The sequence below is a fragment of the Otolemur garnettii genome, unplaced genomic scaffold, assembly GCF_000181295.1.
Source record: "Otolemur garnettii isolate 467f Iridium unplaced genomic scaffold, OtoGar3 scaffold00009, whole genome shotgun sequence".
NCBI lineage: Eukaryota > Metazoa > Chordata > Mammalia > Primates > Galagidae > Otolemur > Otolemur garnettii.
In genome coordinates, this window is record NW_003852404.1 from 3,343,572 (window position 1) to 3,357,143 (window position 13,572).

At 38.6% G+C, this 13,572-nt stretch overlaps 1 protein-coding gene across 1 annotated transcript in view; it reads right to left on the bottom strand.

The window, feature by feature from the left end:
• Positions 1-13,572, bottom strand: part of CDC42 (cell division cycle 42) — a 50,691-nt gene that overhangs the window by 3,971 nt on the left and 33,148 nt on the right. Inside the window, exons 2-5 of the mRNA XM_003783817.3 lie at positions 11,807-11,961; positions 7,807-7,879; positions 2,168-2,277; positions 1,855-2,052 (exon numbers count right to left, since the gene is read on the bottom strand). Coding sequence (XP_003783865.1) covers positions 1,855-2,052; positions 2,168-2,277; positions 7,807-7,879; positions 11,807-11,911 — 486 coding nt within the window. The 5' untranslated portion in view covers positions 11,912-11,961. The remainder of the gene's footprint in view (positions 1-1,854; positions 2,053-2,167; positions 2,278-7,806; positions 7,880-11,806; positions 11,962-13,572) is intronic.

Below are 13,572 nucleotides of genomic sequence, written 5' to 3' on the forward strand. Positions count from 1 at the left end.
ATTTTCTACCTTTTCTTCTTTTGACTTCTCCAAACTCCAAAATCCGGTAAGAAAAATGTACTTGCTGAGACCTTTTAAACTTCCTATTCTCTGCAAAGTGATTTACTATATACACTTGTACATAATGTAAATATCTTATATTAATAGCAATTAATACAACTGTCCAAAGCTTCACCAAGTGACCAAAAAGTAGGACCACATGGCCTATTTGCCTCCTCTCCCCCAAAGCAGCCCATACCTGGAGAACAGGTTTACACAACAGATACATAATTAATATCTAACTCAGACATTAATATTTCACATACATTCTTTCCCTACCTCCCCCAATATACACACAGACACACTTTTCTGAGGATAGTATCAAAACACAGAAAGAAGCATTAGGCATTTTTTTGAAATCTCAGTCAGTGTTATGTGTATAATATAAATTCTTCAGAACTTACAAATATCTGCTTTTACAATAGTACTAAAGTGCCAAGAAAAACTGGGTTTAGAAGAACACATTCAAATCACCTGATATTTAGGCTTAAAGTTACCCTGTGGGATATCCCTGTTAAGTATGAAAGTTTTATCTTTAGGTTCGGCACCCATAGCTCAGTGGTTAGGCCCCCAGCCACATACACTGGGGCTGGAGGGTTCAAACCCAGCCTAGGCCTGCTAAACAACAATGACAACAACAACAACAACAAAAAATAGCTGGGCAATGTCGGGGGTACCTGTAGTCCCAGCTACTTGGGAGGCTGAGGCAAGAGAATCACTTAAGCCAGAGAGTTTGAGGTTGCTCTGAGCAGTGATGCCATGGCACTCTGCTGAGGGCAATATAACAAGACTCTGTCTCAAAAAAAATAAATAAAATAAAAAAGAAAGTTTTAACTCTAAATATCCAACCAAGCACTAAACTGGAGGTTATTAAATTATGCACTAGGTGCCATATACTAAATACCTAGCACATATGTAGTAAGTAATTATCTATGCCACTTATCCTAGCTTGCATATAATTATGTATCCAAGAGCGTTAAAAAATAAATAAAAACAATTATCTGAAAAAGCAACCATGATAAATGTTCCCACAACAGTATCAAAGGAGGGAATCAGCAATATCACTGCTGATTAAATGGTAAGCAATTCATTGCTTATGGAGAAGATTAAACTATACATGTCAATTAAAATTCTCACTCCTACGTGGCTTCCTGTCCTCCAATCTGAGCTTCCTATCAAACTATAAGAATTCCAAATAAATCATTCCAAAATGGCCAGAAGGAAAGAGAGGTCAACATGAGGAAGAGACATCTCCAAAAACATAGGAACAGAGGAAATAGTAACATGTTTAATAACTGCAACATAAAGCATGCTTGAAACTACAGCAGAAATAGCCAAGGCAGTCTTCCTTGACATAAAAGTCTCAATTATTACAACTAATTCCTTGTCCCAGCTGAGTTACCCGAGAAACAGTGTAGTAACAGTATAGCATCAATTGTTATAAATAGCATGAAAAGAACAGATACATTTAGATGAAAATTTAAGTCTCTAGAAAAGAATTCTCATCCTCTTTTGCAAGTTTGTGCTTAATTGGGACCTCAGCTATAAGATTCTTTTTTTCTTTTTTAACACAACCCTGACCACTACAAATCATTCAGAACATGGACACTCACCAACTCAAGAGCTTTAGAGACTAATAACATTCTCCAATAAACAAAGAAGCCTCTAACAAAAGAATACACACCATGAAGCTGTACATATTCTTCCTAGGCAGCACTAAGCACTGTTGACCACCATTAGAAATAATCCCTGCATCCTAATGGTCTAAGAAACTACTCAACCATAAATAAACATGGGGTTTCACACGGTCCTTACCTGTGTAAGTGCAGAACACTCCACATACTTGACAGCCTTCAGGTCACGGGCCAGCTTTTCAGCAGTCTCTGGTGTGATAGGTTTCTGTTTGTTCTTGGCAAGTTTCTCAATAGTAGAAGGATCATCTCTGAGATCAATTTGGGTCCCAACAAGCAAGAAAGGAGTCTTTGGACAATGATGAGTTATCTCAGGCACCCACTATAAGAAAAGGCATTTTAAAATACACCTTCATTAACCTAGAAGCTATAGTACAATAGGTCAACAGAAATTCTGTGATGACTTTTATCAGGACAAGAATATCTGAACAACTTACCTTTTCTTTCACATTTTCAAATGAGGACGGAGAGACCACTGAAAAGCAGACTAGAAATACATCTGTTTGTGGATAACTCAGCGGTCGTAATCTGTCATAATCCTCTTGCCCTAGGAAGAAAAATTGGCGGGAATGAATTCCACAATTGAATGTTGGTGTCATTTCAGCATTAAAATCACAAGTCACAGTACATTAGTCATTAGCCAGAAAGCAACTTATTTATCTAATAAAATGTACAGCTTTGTAACATAATATGTGGACAACATGCTTACTTGGCTAATTGTATTTAACATCTAGAGCACTCAGAAGAGTAACCAACTTGCTGTTACATTATTTGTTTTTATAGCTAGTTTGTAGTTTTCAACTTTATATCCATTCGTAACCCAACAATAATGTAATAATAAACTCCTGCTACAGAAATGGTTAAAAATATATCTTAGATCTGGTAAAGAAACAATCACAGAAAAAATAACTAAGGAAACAAACATCTCAGTGAAATCCAGTTGAAAAAAATCCACTATCTATCACGACTACTAAAGCAGGTTCACATGTTTATTGCACACATATCTGAAACACCAGTATCTGAAACTCAAAGCGCCTTAAAAAAAAAAATGTTGGCAAGAAATAAGAACTGAAGAGGCAAAAGACTTGTACAATGAAAATTACAAAATTCAGCTGAAAGAAATTAAAGATATAAATAAATGGAAACACATCCCATGTTCATGGATTAGAGGACGTAATATTCTTTTTTTTTTTTTTTTGAGACAGAGCCTCAAGCTGTCCCCCTGGGTAGAGTGCCGTGGCATTACAGCTCACAGCAACCTCCAACTCCTGGGCTCAAGCGAGTCTCCTGCCTCCGCCTCCCAAGTAGCTGGGACCACAGGTGCCCGCCACAACGCCCGGCTATTTTTTTGGTTGCAGCCGTCATTGTTGTTTGGCGGGTCCGGGCTGGGGATTCGAACCCGCCACCTTAGGTGTACGTGGCTGGCGCCTTAGCTGGTTGAGCTATAGGCGCCAAGCCAGGACATAATATTCTTAAATGTCAGTACCATCCAAAGCAACCTACAGATTCAAAGGAATCCCTATCAAAATCCCAACCAGCCAAAATAATCTTAAAGAGGAATAAAGCGGGAGGATTCACACTTCCTGATTTCAAAACCGAATATAGGTTACAGTAATCAAACCAGTGTGATACTAGCATAAGACAGACATATAAGATAACAGAGTAAAGAATCCAGAAATAAATTCTCACATACATGGTCTAATGTTTTTTAACAAGGGTGCAAAGACCCTTTGCAGTGGTAAAAGGACTCTTTTCAATAAATGGTGCTGAGAAAATGAGTTATCCACTTGATGTTGGACCTTAGCTAACACCAAAAACAAAAATTAACTCAAAATAAATAAATAAATATAGCTAAGAGACCTAAAATTTAAAAACGCTCAGAAAACATAGGGCAAAAACTTCATAGTACTGGGCTTGGCAATGATCTTTTGGATATGATACCAAAGACAAGGTAACCAAAGAAAAAATAGGCAAATTAAACTTTATAAAAATTCTAAAAACTTTATGCATCAAAAAATGGTATCAACAGAGTAAAAAGGCAACCCACAAAATGGGAGAAAAATATTTGCAAATCATGTATTTCATGAAGGATTAATATCTATAATCTACAGTGAACTCTTAAACAAAAAACAAACAACCAAAAAAAACTCTGAATTCAAAAATGGGCACTGGACATTTCTCCAAATAAAATATACAAATGGCCAATAAGCATATAAAAAAATGTTCAACATCACTAATCACTAGGGAAATATAAGTCAAAAACTACAATACACTTCATACTCATTAGGATGGGCTATAGTCAAACAGAAAATAGGTGTTAGCAAAAATGTGGAGACACTGAAACATTAAGCACTGTTGGGAGGAACATAAAACAGGCTAGTCACTCTGGAAAACAATATGGAAGGTCCTCAAAAAATTAAAAATAGAAGCTTGGCACCCATAGCACAGCAGTTAGGGTACCGGCCACATACACTGAGGCTGGTAGGTTCAAACCTGGCCTAGGCTTGCTAAACAACAATGACAACTGCAACAAAAAATAGCCGGGCATTGTGGTGGGTGCCTGTAGTCCCAGCTACTTGGGAGGCTGAGGCAAGAGAATCACGTTAAGCCCAAGAGTCTGAGGTTGCTGTCATCTGTGATGCCGCAGCACTCTACCGAGGGCAACATAGGAACACCCTGTCTCAAAAAAAAAAAAAAAACAAAACCTGAAAGCAGCATCTCAAAGAGATATTTGTATACCAATGTTCACAGCAGCATTATTCATAATAGCTAAAAACATGGGAGCAGTTCACAGCACCAATATTTATTATAGCATAAAACTGGAACCGAAATATCCATCAACTTGTAAATGGAGAAACAAACTATGCTGTATTGACAGAATAGAATACTACCCAGCAATAACACACATGGCATGAAAGACTCGCAAACATTATGCTAAGTGAAAGCAGTCAAACAGCAAAAGACTACATATTACATGGAAAAGCAAAACTGTAGAAACCAGGAAACCAATCTGTGGTTATTTGGAACTGGGTCAAGGGATGGGACTAACTGCAAAAGGGCACATGGAAACTTTTTTTTTTTTTTGAGACAGTCTCATTTTGTCACCCTTGGTAGAGTGCCATAGCATCACAGTTCACAGCAACCTCAAACTTCTGGGCTTAAGCGATCTTTTGCCTCAGCCTCCCAAGTAGCTGGGACTACATGCGTCCACCACAACGCCTGGCTATTTTTAGAGATGTAGTCTCACTCTGGCTCAGGCTGTTCTCAAACCTGTGAGCTCAGGCAATCCACCCACCTTGGTCTCCCAAGTGCTGGGATTACAGGCGTGAGCCACTGTGTTTAGGCACTCAGATGGAAAATGTTTACAGTGATAAACATGTTATATCTTGATTATGTGAAGAGTCAGCAAAAGCTGTCAAACTGAACACTTGAAATGAGTGAATTTTATTGTACTATAACAACAAAGCTTTGGAAAGTACTAACCAATGTAAAAGCTTACATTGGTAACTTAAATAAAATTTAATTAAGAATAGAGTATAAATGCCTTACCACAACTAATAAGTGAGGAGATGATTATGATTTATTAAATCAGTTATGATTTAATAAAGAAAAAATTAAGTAAAATTTAAAATCAATTTTTTTTTTACTGAGAAGCATACATCTTAACTTGCAAACATACAGTTTTCTTTTTTAAAAACTGGCTAAAATAGGCTGGATGCGGTGGCTCACGCCTGTAATCCCAGCACTCTGGGAGGCCATGGCAAGTGGACTGCTTGAGCTCACGAGTTTGAGACCAGCCTGAGCAAAAAATGAGACCCCATCTCTACTAAAAATAGAAAAACTGAGGCAGGAGAATTGCTTGAGCCCCATAGTTGGAGGATGCTATAAGCTGACGCTGATGGCACTCCACCCAGGGCAACAGCTTGAGACTGTCTCCAAAAAAAACCAAAAAGTAAAAAAATAGGGCCTATGCAACAAAAATACAGCCAGGCGTTATGGCAGGTGCCTGTAGTCCCAACTACTCGGGAGACTGAGGCAAGAGAATTGCCTAAAACCAGGAGTTGGAGGTTGCTGTGACGCCATGGCACTTTACCAAGGGTGATAAAGTAAAACTCTGTCTCTACAAAAATAATAAATAAATAAATAAATAAATAAACTGGCTGAACTATATTATCAGCAAAGACATAATCTGTGTGATTTTCTTTCCTTAAAGTTTCTACAATGTGCTTTTTGCCCCAGCTTATGGTAAGTTTTCTGTTTTTGTTTTTTTTCTTTTTCTTTTTTTGAGACAGAGTCACCCTGTCTTTGTCACCCTTGGTAGAGTGGCATGGTATCATAGCTCAGCGCAACCTCAAACTCTTGGGCACAAGCAATCCTCCTGCCTCAGCCTCCTGAGTAGCTTGGGACTACAGGCACCTGCCACAATGCCTGGCTATTTTTGGAGACAGGGTCTCACTCTTGCTCCAGCTGGTCTCCAAGTCCCAAGCTCAGGCAATCCACCCACCTCGGCTGCCCTGAGTATGGTAAGTTTTTGTAAATTTTCACTGTGCTTGAAAAGTGTATATATCCTGCTGTTATTTGGTACAGTGTTCTGTGTGTGCTAAGTCAGACTGTTCTAGACAATTGTGAAACTGTCTACAACAACAATGGATACTCCTGTTTGACCTTTTAGTTGTCAACTTCTGCTTTATATACCTTCTGTTATATCATGTTACATTATATCTGGTAGTGTGTTTTTGTTGGGTTTTTTTTTGAGACAGAGCCTCACTGTGTTGCACAAGCTAGTAGAGTGTTGTGACATCAGCCTAGCTCCCAGTAACCTCAAACTTCTGGGTTCAAGCGATACTCTTGCCTCAGCCTCCCCAAGGAACTGAACTATAGGTGTCCACTACCACATCCAGATATAAAATTAATTTTCAACAAGTAGACATAAATTATCTCTTCTCTGCACGCAGATGGCCTCCACAGGCATGAATCAACACAGAAGAAAAAATCCTTACTGATCATGAGACTACGCATCATTATTTTAATCTTTTCCCTCTATTTTCCAAGTTTCCTATAATATACATAACATTCTCATACTTTTTAACTCATTAACTGTTCTCTACTTAAGTGTTTACTGTTGTTTCTCCATTTCACCCTCCCACTTAAATCCAATAGTTCCTCAAAGTGGGCAGTGTGATATACTCCATGAGAGTGACAGGCTAGCTGGCAGACAGCGACAGAGTAATTCATTAAAAGTTTAGAATTCTTATAATCTAAGGATATTCTAAAGGATATCTTTGTGAGATTTTCCTTTGGCTAACTGGTAAGAGACTACATAGAGAAAAGTCAGAAATTAAGATGTACAACAGCCCCTGTGAAAAAGAAATAAGTAACACTGAGGAATTAGGTACACTTCAGGAAGAAAGTAATGTGTTCTTAAAATTTTGATAGCTGACAACAGATCTCAATATATGGTGAGGGAGATATAGGTACACCCTCAATTCAATTTCAGTTGTAGCATAAAATAACCAACTACCTTTCATAAGAAGTTATCTAAGCATGTATTATACAGACAAATATACTAACTAAGCCTTCAAATTTCAGAGAGTGATGATAATAAACATAGTTCATAGTTTATAAACTTACAACGTTGGGCATATTTAGGAAAATCTGAGCTTTATAAGGGAGTGTGGAGGAAGGGCAAAGGAAGATAATCAGTATGCATGTCTCCTATGAATTCATTCTCTTAGTCTCTCCCCCCAATACTAATACAGCCCCTTATTCTATGCAAGTTGCACAACATACATCAGGATTTTATTAGTTCAATTTAGAGCTTGTCTAACAAACTCTACTCTTATTCTACTTTATCTCCTACCACAACATCCACCCAGGGTACTCCGAATTCCTATCTGCCATCCCAGCTCTGGGACTGCTCCATGGTCAAGCCATCAGGCATCATTGTATTCAATCCTGCTGTTAATAAAAGGTAAATGGTTTGCTAATATGCTGGTTTCCCAAAACATCCAAAAGAGATGTCAAACCAGCAAATGTTATAGTTTCAGATCAAAACACTATAAAAGACATTAAGTACCTGCAGTATCAAAAAGTCCAAGAGTATATGGCTCTCCACCAATCATAACTGTGACTGCATAGTTGTCAAAAACCTAAAAATAAAAATACAACAATATTAGTAAAGAAGGTAAGGGTAATAAATGGACAGGACAACTCTTAAGCTAAGGCAGTGTTTTTTCTCATTCCTAAGATTTAATCTCCCCTTAGTCTACCCATCACCCTATATAACCAATCTTGACAACTAAGCCCATTTATGAGCTAAGTGGTCCTTGGGAAAAGTGACAAGAGTTATGTTCTAGGATGCCTGCTCTACTCTCGGCATCCTGGATAAAAAGCAACAGAAGGTTATACCACAGGAGCAGAGTCCTCTAGCTACACAAAATGATCCTGTTCAAGTTTGAAACTTTTGAGACACCTCAATGTTCGATCTGATTGCTAAGAAATTATTTTGGCTCAGTGTCCACAGCTCAGTGAGTAAAAACAGTCCGGCATTGTGATGGGCACCTGTAGTACCAGCTACTCAGGAGGCTGAGGCAAGAGAATCACTTAATCCCAAAGAGTTTGAGGTTGCTGTGAGTTGTGATGCCATAGCACTCTACCAAGGGCAACATAATGAAACTCTGTCTCAAAAAAAAAGGGAAAGAAAAAAGAAATTATTTCTTCATAGACCATTTCCTTTTAACCTAGAATGAAAATCTCCTAGATTCATAATAATCTTTTCTTTTTCCTGTCAAGGTACCAGATAGCAATAGAATTGTTACAAACAAGCTGATTTTGAGAGAAATAAAGCTTCCCTGAAAGCACTCAATGAAAGTATCCAGAAAAGGCTACAGGTATTCTTCAGGAATTTCATGAATAAGATTCATGTTTTCAGGCACAAACCACAAAGACATAAGATATATTCTTTGACTAGATATCTTATTTGTAAATAGACCATAAAATTAAAACCAGTACCGTGGGGGGAGGGGAGGAAATGGGAGGTAATTATGCTAAAAGAGAAAAGACCCAACACCAATTCATGGATTCCTTTGAATTAATTTCTATCTGAATAAAATGCTTTTCTATACAACTGTAATTTATCCATTTACAATAAAAAAATGGTTTTAATTAAAAGACAAATTAATTAAATAAAATAGGTAAAAGGGGAAAGTGATATTTTCAAACTGGGAAAAGATCAGTCCTGCTTCACTTTTCAGCTACCTACTGATTCATGTTTTGTTGTTTTTGTTTGTTTATTTGTTTTTGAGACAGAGTCTCACTTTGTCACCCTTGGTAGAGTTCCATGGCATCATAGCTCACAGCATCCTCAAACTCTTGGGCTCAAGCAATTCACTTGTCTCAGCCTCCCAAGTAGCTAGGACTACAGGTGCCTGCCACATTGCCTGGCTATTTTGAGAGGCAGGGTCTCACTATGGCTCAGGCTGGTCTCGAACCTGTGAGCTCAGGCGATCCACCCACCTCTATCTCCCAGAGTGCTAGGATTACAGGCATGAATCACTGTGTCTGGCCTGGGAAAGTTAGTTCTTGACAACAAGAACAAAGAAATGGAATGAATGGGGCTAAATTCTCAAACCACATGGGCTATTTTCTTAAATCATACTTAAGAAATGGGACTCAAAAAAAGAGCCCTGGCTCGGCGCCTATAGCTCAACCGGCTAAGGCGCCAGCCACATACACCTAAGGTGGCAGGTTCGAATCCCCAGCCCAGACCCACCAAACAACAATGACGGCTGCAACCAAAAAATAGCCGGGCGTTGTGGCGGGCGCCTGTGGTCCCAGCTACTTGGGAGGCGGAGGCAGGAGACTCGCTTGAGCCCAGGAGTTGGAGGTTGCTGTGAGCTATAATGCCACGGCACTCTACCCAGGGGGACAGCTTGAGGCTCTGTCTCAAAAAAAAAGAGCCCTTCTTTACCAGATTTTTCATATACAAGGCAAGGACTGAACTAAGAATCAGGAAAGCTGGCTTCTAATCCAGATTCTACTTATACTAATGTTTAAGTCTCTCCCATAAATTGGGCCTGAATTCCCTTCTCTGTAAGAGATGGATAATGTATGATCTCTACCAGCTCTAAGTTTCTGTTATTCTAGAAATGGCAACTCCCGGTTCATAAGTGAGAACAAAATGCATTTTACACCAAATCCATTTCCAAAATAACATAAGTACCATTGGCCAGGTGCAGTGGCTCACACCTAATCTCCTAGCACTCTGGGAGGCCTGAGGCAGGTGGACTGCTTGAGCTTATGAGTTGGGAGACCAGCCTGAGTCAGAGGAAGACACTGTCTCTAAAAGTACCTGGGCACTGTGGCAGGTGCCTGTAGTCCCAGCTATTTGGGAAACTGAAGCAAGAAGATCACTTAAGCCCAAGGTCTGAGGTTGCTGTGAGCTATAACACCACACTACCCTACCAAGGGTGACAAAGTGAAACTCTGTCTCAAAAAAGAAAAAAAAAGTACCGTAACTTTGGTATGTGCCTCATGGTCCATTTATTTACCTAAAAAGACTCATTTAAAATTTTCTTCTACTACTACTACTATTGGTCCCCCTACCCTATCCCTTTTCCAGAGGTCTACATACAAATACACAAATAAAACATCCACAAGCCCACTTTAAATAGAACACCAAATGACTGGTCATAAAACACTCAGAAATCTTTACAAGTAAATATCTTCAATGGAGACTTAAGTACAAAAATTCTAATAGTTGTCATCACTGGAAAACAAGATCCATCTATCTCTAGAAATCCCCCCTATAAGTCTCTTATAACCTCAAAACATCTTCCATTTATGCTGTTCCTAAGTGGGCCAATTCAAAACACATGAGTTTTGTATTTAATTATACCTTCAGATTCTCTCCCTGTTAAAAAAAACAAAAAACAAAAAACTTCATCTTCTTTATTCCCATAGTCTTGGCCTAACTCAATCACTTTACCAGCCCTATGACACGAAGAAACTGTCAATTCCAAACAAACATAATTACCTTTACCCCATATTCACCACCCTGATAATGCTCAAATCTCTGAAGATTTCAAGTACTCATGCATTTTCTTCCTTTTCACTTCCAAAGAATACTAGTCCCATTTTAATCATACATAAGTTTCTCGTTACCCCTGAGTAACTCGCTTAACAGAGGTGGTAGCTGCTATGCCAGGCCAACTCTGTACTCACCACTGAATGAGCATGTATATTTAACATAATTATACCACTGGATTGCTTAAGCAACTTGGGACAACCTTAAATCTCCAACACATTTTCACAAATTAGCTCTACTCTAGATAACTGTCTCCCACTTCACTATTATTCTCATCCTCCCTCTACCTCCCTCTACCATTCCAAGGAGCTGATAACTTCTGAAAGGTTTCTGTTGGTTTCTCATTTAAAAAAAAAACAAGTCTTAGGCTGGGCACCCATTGCTCAATGGTTAGAGCACCAACCCCATGCACTAGGAGTGGCAGGTTCAAACCTGGTCCGGACTTACTACATAGACAAACAAACAAAACAAAACAAAACTCAGAGGGTGGAAGCAGTAACATTTAAAAAAAAAAAAAAAAGTCTTCTCTTTTCTGTCCCTTAGAAGCTCCTGTACTTCTAAGAGAACAACTCCACAAAATAAGCAGAGAAACTTTCTCTAAAGATACAAGACCCCAAATAGCATCCCAGGAGACCTCCAAGCACCAATCAATCACTGGCCAAGATCTCAAAAAGGAAAGTCACCTCATTCCAAGATGTAGGGCACACTTCTCCAAACTGAGACCACCACTCTTTAGAATCTTGTCTATTGGAGTTTTGCCTCCCTGCACTTCTTGCAAACCCTTGTGTCACCCCTCCTGACTTTCCACTGATGTTTTTTTCAGCTGTTTCATTTTAAAGTATACATAATTTACCCATGAGAAGTCAAGATCTTTAAAAACAAGAAACAAAGGCAGACAACAGAAAAATTTCAGTACATAGAGAGAAAGCATTTTCAAAAGGATATCAAATTATTATGCATTTCACTAACAGATGGAAGTCTTTATACTTACAGTCGGAACATATTCAGATGGAAATTTGTTCGTTGTGTAGGATATCAGGAGACATGTTTTACCAACAGCACCATCGCCTACCACAACGCACTTAATTGTCTGCATTGCTGAAATAGTTTTATCTCCACTTTAAATATTTCCAATCTGATGTTGACCTGCAAAAAAGATTGAAGATATTTGTTTATGTGTACTTACATATTTTTTTAAACCTCACCTAGCAAACAGGTTCATTCATTCAGAGCAAGAACACAACTATTACAATTATTACAGCTGTAAGAATCTAAAATGAGAAATAGAGATTTGCTCAAAGTCACAACAACAAATAAGAATCAATTTCTGGCCAGGCACCATGGTTCATGCCTATAAAATCCTTGCAGTTTAAGACAAGGTGGGAGGACTGCTTGAGGCAGTCCCAAATCAGTAAGCCTGAGCAATAGAAAGATCCCTCCTCCAGGCCAGGCACTCTGGGAGGTTAAGGCAGGTAGACTGCTTGAACTCAAAGAGTTCAAGACCAACCTGAGCAAGAATTTAACCCCCATCTCCACTAAAAATAGAAAAATTAGCCAGACACGGTGGTGTGTGCCTGTAGACCCAGTTACTCAGGAAGCTAAAGCAGAATTACTTAAGCCCAGGAGTTTGAGGCTGTAGTGAGCTATGATGACACCACTGAACTCTAGCCCAGGTGACAGAAACCCTAGCTCCAAAAAATAAAAGTGCAAAGTGCTGAAATGAGCAGCATGTTTCTTTTTATAATGAAAAAAGAGGCTATATCAAAAAGAATACCATGCAGTTTGGCAAATATTTTGTGAAACTTTCCCACACTCACATATTTATGTAAAACACATAAGTGAACTAGATGACACAATACAAAGGGCTACTGCTTTAAAGAATGGTTCATTACTAAGCCTTAGAGCTACAGTTACTCAGGCGCTAACCCACAAGCAGTAGCAGCACCACTACCACCCCCACCTACCCCTCGCAATATATGAGCAGCATGAGGAACCAAACAAAGATCAGGGTGATCGCTGGTCTCAGCAGCTGTTTTAGCACCAGGAAGCCTAGTTACAAAATCAATATTCATAATATAGAGTCTAAAACCTCCAAATCTATGGAAAAAAAAGTCAGATCACTAAATCATACTGACTCATAAACAGAAGTACTTTAACGTCTCTTACTTTTAGTCCTCCATTCTAACAACTATTGATTAAAAATTTAACTAGATATTCAATATCAACATAATTTTTTCACAATTAAACAATCAAAATGTCCTTTTACTGAGGTATCTTAAAATCACTATCAGCTATTTTGCCTCCATATTTTAACTTCTATGAAATTGATATAAATGCAATCTCAGATCCAATGGAATACTTTCAACAATATTTCTGAGAGAATAAAGAAACACTACCCCATGTATACTTAGGTTTTAAGATAAAATCCTATTTCAGTTATAATCCTTAAAGGGTTATCATTTCTTGTTGCTTTGAACTGCAACCTTATTAAACATAGAGAACCACCTAACTCCTTTGGATGTCATGCTCCTCTAGCACCCTACAATTCATCATATAAACCTTTAATGCCTATTAACATGGCTGTTATCAAAGGGATGTCCAGAATGTGTCCAGTCATGTTATGTCCTTATTTTTCTTTTCTTTTCTTTCTTTTTTTTTTTTGGAGACAGAGCCTCAAGCTGTTGCCCTGGGTAGAGTACCGTGGCATCACAGCTCACAGCAACCTCCAACTCTTGGGCTCAAGCGATTCTCCTGCCT